This window comes from Pinus tabuliformis, chromosome 9 (assembly GCF_031772625.1).
Source record: "Pinus tabuliformis cultivar Carrire ecotype Pingquan chromosome 9, CPIR1, whole genome shotgun sequence".
Classification (NCBI taxonomy): Eukaryota; Viridiplantae; Streptophyta; class Pinopsida; order Pinales; family Pinaceae; genus Pinus; species Pinus tabuliformis.
This window is the reverse complement of record NC_142307.1, coordinates 406,325,832-406,332,543: the sequence shown is the minus strand read 5'-3', so window position 1 is coordinate 406,332,543 and position 6,712 is coordinate 406,325,832. Positions and strand designations below refer to the sequence as shown.

The window sequence follows — 6,712 nt, the reverse complement described above, 5'->3', positions numbered from 1 at the left end:
CTCATGGGAGAAATGCTGGTCAATACAGGGAGAGTGGTCCCACTGTCAGCGGTGTTTCACAACCTATCCCAAGTTAACCAATGATTTTGACATCTTGGAATATTAGAGGCTTAAACAACAAAGGTAAACAGAGACATTTGGCGGCAAGACTGAGGAAGGATAAACCACAAATCATGCTTATCCAAGAAACTAAAATATCAGGACAAAGGATGGAGGAAATTCTCAATAAAATAAAACCAAGATACGAACAGGTAACCATAGACGCCAAAGGAAGTGCAGGAGGGATAGCAATTATTTGGAATCCAACAGAAGTCCTAACAGATTGGTGGATAGGAACGTCAAGAACCCTGACAGGAAGATTCAGGCTCATTGGGCAAAGTGAATGGGTGGCAGTCTCGGCTGTCTACAGGCCCCATACCCATGCTGATAGAGGCTTGTTCCTTAACCAACTGGAAAAGCTAAGAAGTATGCACCAGGAGCAAAGATGGATTCTGGCAGGTGACTTCAACTTGATAACCTCCAGAGAAGAGAAAAAAGGTGGAATAAGCAGAGAAGACTTGGAGATGGAAAGATTCAGAGACATCCAAGTAGAATTAAGGGTGGTTGATATCCCAACTATAAACGGGAAATACACCTGGAACAATAGAAGAGGTGGGTCCAAACAAATCGTGTCAAGATTGGATAGATTTCTAGTCTCGGAGCACATAATTGGGTTGGATATCTTCTATGAAGCCTCTATCCTACCCTCAACAGGATCTGATCATTGGCCCATTAAGCTCGAAATAGCCTTGAACGATCTAAATAAAAAGAGGCCCTTCCGATTTGAGTCCTTTTGGCTTAGAGCTCCAGACTTCCTAGACAAAATAAGGAGTTGGTGGCAGGAAAGCAAGAGGGGAACGGAAGGCCGCAGCAAAATGCACTCGTTCTAGCTCAGACTCAAAGAAATAAAGAGCAAAATCAAGAAATGGAATAGGGAAGAATTCGGTAATATCCAATAGGAGCAAGGAAAACTTCAGTCCAGATTGGAAGGAATACAACAACAAATAATCACGGATGGACGAAATGAGGAGCTGGCCGAGGAGGAAGGCAGGGTAATCAATCAATTGGAGGAAAGACGAAAACAGGAAGAAATTCTGTGGAAACAGAAATCTCGTGTCCAATGGTTAAAAGAGGGGGAAAAGAATTCCAAATTCTTCCATAAAGCAATGCTGAACCACCGCCATCATAACAGAATCTTCTCCTTGAAAGACAGCCAGGGAAACAGAGTAACGCAGCAGAAAGAAATGGAACGACTCTTGGTGGAACATTTCAAAGACATCCTCACAGAGCCAAATGCCAATAGAACCGCGGAAATAGACAAGGTCTGCCAACATATCCCTAAGAAAGTTTCCAGAGAACAAAATCTGGCTCTGCTCAGGGTAATCACCAAGGAAGAGCTTGAGGAAGTGGTCAACAAAATGCCGAAAAATAAGGCCCTGGGTCCCGACGGCTTTACAATTGAGTTTTACCAGGCTGCCTGGAGTTTTATGGGAAATGACTTGCTCGACCTAGTGGAGGAATCTAGGTGTTCTAAGCGTATGCACCAGGGACTGAATGCCACCTTCTTGGCCCTGATCCCGAAGAATGGCAGCTCGGATGAACCGCAGGGATTCAGGCCTATATCCCTTTGTAATGTAGTTTACAAAATTCTAGCAACAGTCATGGTAAACAGACTCAAGCCGATCCTGCCAGATCTCATTGCACCGGAGCAAACAGGTTTCGTCAAAGGGCGGCAGATTACAGATGGAATTATTGTGGCCCAGGAAGTGATACACTCCCTGAAAAATTCCCGCAACCCAGGTATGCTTATCAAATTAGACTTGGCTAAGGCGTTCGATCGAATTAGCTGGGGGTACTTGGAAGGCATTCTCAAAGCACATGGTTTTGAAAAAAGATGGATAAAATGGATCCTATCTATGGTAGGCACCCCAGTGATGTCAATTCTGTTAAATGGCACCCCCACCGAAGCCTTTAACCCCTCGCGAGGACTAAGGCAGGGAGATCCCCTGTCTCCTTTCCTCTTCATCCTGGCTGTGGAAGGTCTGGGTAGGTTGATCAAGGCCCAAGTCTCCAGGGATTAGTTAAAGGGATTACGAATCTGTGGGAATGATCTCCCGGTTACGCACCAGCAATTCGTAGATGACATGATGTTATATGGTCAAGCCACGCTGAAGGAGGCCCAAAGAGTCATTAAAACTTTATCAGAATTTAACCAAGCTTCTGGGACGGAGATTAATAAGGATAAATCTGAAGTGTTCTTCTTTAACACCCCACTAGCCGCCCAAAGGTTCTTGGTGCGCACTATGGGCTTTAGCATTGGAACCTTCCCATCAAAATACCTAGGTATTATGCTGCATGAGCACCAATTCAGGACAGCTAATTGGGAACCCTTAATTAAAAAAATCAAGAACAAGATGGAAAACTGGACCTTTCGCTCGTTGAATGCCCCAAGTCGGCTAATTCTACTGAAAGCTATTCTGCAGGCTATCCCAATCTACCAAATCTCGTGCCAAGCTATCCCAAAGTCTACAAGCCAAAAGCTGGTTGCCCTGTTCAAGAAATTTCTCTGGCAGGGAACTAGCAAGACCAGAAAGTGGGCCTTAATTTCATGGGAATGGCTAAGCAGGCTCTCCAAAGATGGAGGTTTAGGACTACGCGACCCCTTCGTTCTTAACCAAGTAATGGGTGCGAAGCTCTGGTGGAGGTGGACTCAGGGAGGCCATGATTTGTGGAAGGTGATCTGGGAAAGGAAATATGAGGCGGCAGGGGAACCCACAGGAAGACTGAGAAGCCAGACGGAGGCCAGAGGTTCCGCAATCTGGAACCTGGCGAGAGGCAATAAAGATCTGATAAAAGAATATAGTTTTTGGGAGATAAGAGAAGGAGATAAAGCCAGATTCTAGGAAGAATCATGGCAGCAACGTGAAAGGCTTATCCATAAAGAAAACCTTCAAGCCATCTGCGCTTTCACGACCCAGGCTGAGGAGGCAACTGTCGGCAAATTCTGGAAACCAGGTGAAGGAGGATACTGGCGCAAATGGAAACAGAAAGAAGACTGGGAAAGGGCCCCCAAATCAGACCAATGGCAGGAGTACTACAAAGAGATGGCATCCCGTAAAGTGGCAAGGAAAACAGGGTCTGACATTCTAAGATGGGGCAACCGAATTCAGGGAAATTTCTCAATAGCAGAAGCCTATTACCAAAAAGCTAAACAGAATCAACAGGTGGAGACAAAAAAATGGAGAAATCTATGGAAAATCAAACACTGGCCGAAAGTTTCATTCTTTGTTTGGACTATGCTACATGGCAGAGCGCTTACCTGGGACCAAATGCAGAGAAAGGGGCGCCACGGTCCTTCCCGCTGTGCGCTCTGTAATTCACAGGAGGAGACCATGGAACATTTGCTGAACCGATGCATAGTAAGCAATACCCTGTGGGAAAGCCACTTCAAATTGTTTGAGCGCCGCCACAGAAATTATCAGAACATCGTAAACACCATAGAAAATTGGCCAAGGAAGCCTTACCAAAACCCGGTGGTCAATCGTGCATGGCTGCTTTCCGCCGGCTTCTTGCTCTGGAACATCTGGAAGGCCCGGAATGGCGTAATCTTCAAGACAGAAAACAAAACTCCAGCAGACATATGGGAACAAACCACCAGGAACCTGAGAGAAACAATCTTAACGGAAAGCTGGAAGGACGAAGACTGGCAGGCGTCGCAAACAGAGGAGGAAATTCTGAAAAGACTAGGGGTAAACCAGAATATGGTAAGTGGGGGTGTCAAAAGTAAATTCCAGGACAGAGAGGTGGCAGAAAGCAACCGGTATCGCCATCCCCCACAGGGGTTCATAAAACTTAATTTCGATGGTGCCGCTAAACATAACCCAGGTGAGGCTGGTATTGGGGGAATCTTCAGAGATGACGGTGGTAAAACCCTGAGAACCTTTGCAATGGACTGCGGGGAGGCCACCAACAATGAAGCGGAACTGCATGCTCTAAAACGAGGCCTAGAAATCGTGATACAGGTAAAATTCAAGAGTCTCCAAATCGAGGGAGACTCGAAGCTAGTGGTCGACATGGTAAGGAAACTACAACAGCAAAAACCAGTAGACAAAATTAGCAAGAGCTGGAGAACAGCATGGCTCGTTGGAGAAATAGGGAAACTACTACCCAGAATCGAATATCTAATCCCGTCACATGTCAGGCGATCAGGAAATAAACCGGTTGACTGGCTTGCGAACTGGGGCAGTCGGAATAGAGGTAAGGGAATCGATAGCGAAGGCCTGTTCAACTGCTCCCGGAGGAGCGTGATCGTCTTCAACAGCTGCTTGATGTCGATAAGGGTGATAATGGCATGCCCGAGGTGAACTGCCAGGATCAGGCGGCACGAAGCAACTGTGGGGAAAGATTGCAGCGGGTGGTGATGGACAGCACATTTGTGGGAAAGGACAAGAGTAATAGGAATGATGACGTTGGACAGATGACGGGGCAAGACAGGACTGGCCGAGGTGACGGGGACAAAGCGAGAACCGAGATGTCATCAAGGAAAGATCTGGAGCTCGCATGGGAAGTCGGGATAAATGACAAAGAAAGGACGACAGGTGGAATAATGGGTACAGAAAGGATACGACAGGAGCAGCCGGAAGAAAATTGGAATAATGAAGCATAAAGAAGGATGGACAAGTTTTGCCACATCCCGAGGAAGGGACGCGGGGATGATAGCCAGCGAATTAAATGGCCAAGTGGAGGTCTGGTTGCAAGGACAACAGAAAGATAACAAACAACAACCAAAGGTGGCAGATGGAACGCTCATGCAGTTTGGCGAGAAACATGAAAGAAGGAGGAAAGGTGGCAGCGCGACTCAGCGACCAGACTTCGTCCCCGGCTCAGGCAAGGAAAGGTGGTATGTTCTCTCTCGTCCCTGTCCTCCTGATAGCATTCAAATTGTCAATGCCTGTCCTGAAATGCCCCATCTCAGTCAACAGTATATCAGTAGTAGGATAGATAGAGGCCACCCCGGCAATAAATTAATTCACCTCTCTCCCTCCAGAGCTGGGGGGGACTTGGCTGGAGAAAATTTGGGCTCCTATCGGGAGGCTCAGCCCATGCCCCGAGTAGAGAGGTGGGAGGGGAGGGTAGCTTTGTCGAGCCTTGTCGCGCTTCAAGACTGGCACCGATGCCCTACCCATGTCAGTTTCCTAGATATCTCCCGTGGTGCTATACCCGGATGCTCCCCCTACCAGATGGATAGACCAGCAGTGCCCAGCCATGCTGGTCTGCATGGGATCTTCAGGACTGTAGAGAGAGGGTGGAGTGACATGAGCCGCCTAGAAGGAAAAGTTGTGTTATGGCCCCGGACTGCAAGCCGGAACCTCCCCCAGGACCGACTTGCTAAAGCTTGGGCGGTAAGCGTGTGGATTTCAGCTGAATTACATTTAAAAGGAACTGACTTGTGGTTTGTTGTTATGATAGGTAGTAAAGCCCCCATAAAAGCAAGATCCCAAGACCGCAGCAAGATGGCACCGAAAAAAGAAAAACCAGCCAAGGCTCGGGAAGAAGGCACCAGTAGCAAACCAAGGAAAAGGGGCAGGAAGCTGGACTCAGACAAGAGCATGTACATGATCAACACGTATATGGCAGGAAATTCCCCAGAGATCCGCACTCAAATCCATGGGTGGGAGAGGGAGCTAAGGGCCATTAGTGAGAACAAGGAAATCCCCCGCGGGGAATGGGAGGATCTGATCCCAGACCCAGGAAACACTAGAAGCAGAAACTCTCTATTCAATAAAACACTTCAGCAGTACTGGATAATGAAACATGTGGTTGCTCGGGCTATGGAGATGAATCAGGCAGTCCGCGAAGAAGAGGAAGAGGAACACAAGCAGGCAGAGGAACAGCTCAAAAGCCAGATAACAGAGGGATCAGAGAATCTAAAGAATTCCCTCTTGAAAGAGCTCGCTGCCGTCCAAGTCCAGGCAGCGAAAAACCACATGTTGCTGAAGAACATGGAACAAATGCTTCTGGAACTAAAATGGACCATTGAGCAGAAGACGGCAAAACCGGGGACCAGTGCCTCAACGCCCGCCTCGGTTAACTCATTAGACGAGGATTAACTAAGCTGAGTCTTTAAATTTTGTTTAAAAATGTTGTTAAAACAGGACTCCGACTGGATGTTAAGAACTGCTCCTGTAGCTAGATTAGTTAAAAGTAGTCAAAAGCATGGTTATGACAGGATGAAAGAGAAAAACATTTTTAAATTTTGGTCTAGTTACAAGGCCGATAGGTGGCGGTCTGGTTTCCTCCGGGCAGACTAGCTACCTGAACTTTAGTCTGCTGTAAATCTGTTTTCGTAATATGGAATGAGGAATGCCTAACTTTACAAAAATATATATATATATATTATAATAATAATAATAAAATTTAAAATATATATTAATTTTCAATAAATTAAAAAAACATTAAGTTAGTTTTTCCAAAAATTTAATTCGTATGAAGATATAAAGTAAACTTAAACACAAAGTTTCACCAAAAAACTTTCCCCATATATATTAAACCTTCTTCGACCTTCTTCATGCTCCAATTTCAAACTCTACCACCAATTTCTGATGAGTAACAAAACCTTTTCAAATTTAATTAGAATTACTTAACAACAATTCAATATTAAATTACAATAAAA

At 45.9% G+C, this 6,712-nt stretch overlaps 1 protein-coding gene across 1 annotated transcript; it reads left to right on the top strand.

The window, feature by feature from the left end:
• The first annotated feature begins 209 nt into the window (after positions 1 to 209).
• Positions 210 to 929, top strand: LOC149148883 (uncharacterized). Its single transcript, XM_089442302.1, has one exon. The coding sequence runs from the start codon at positions 210 to 212 to the stop codon at positions 927 to 929; it is 720 nt and encodes a 239-aa protein (XP_089298428.1).
• Positions 930 to 6,712: the final 5,783 nt, after the last annotated feature.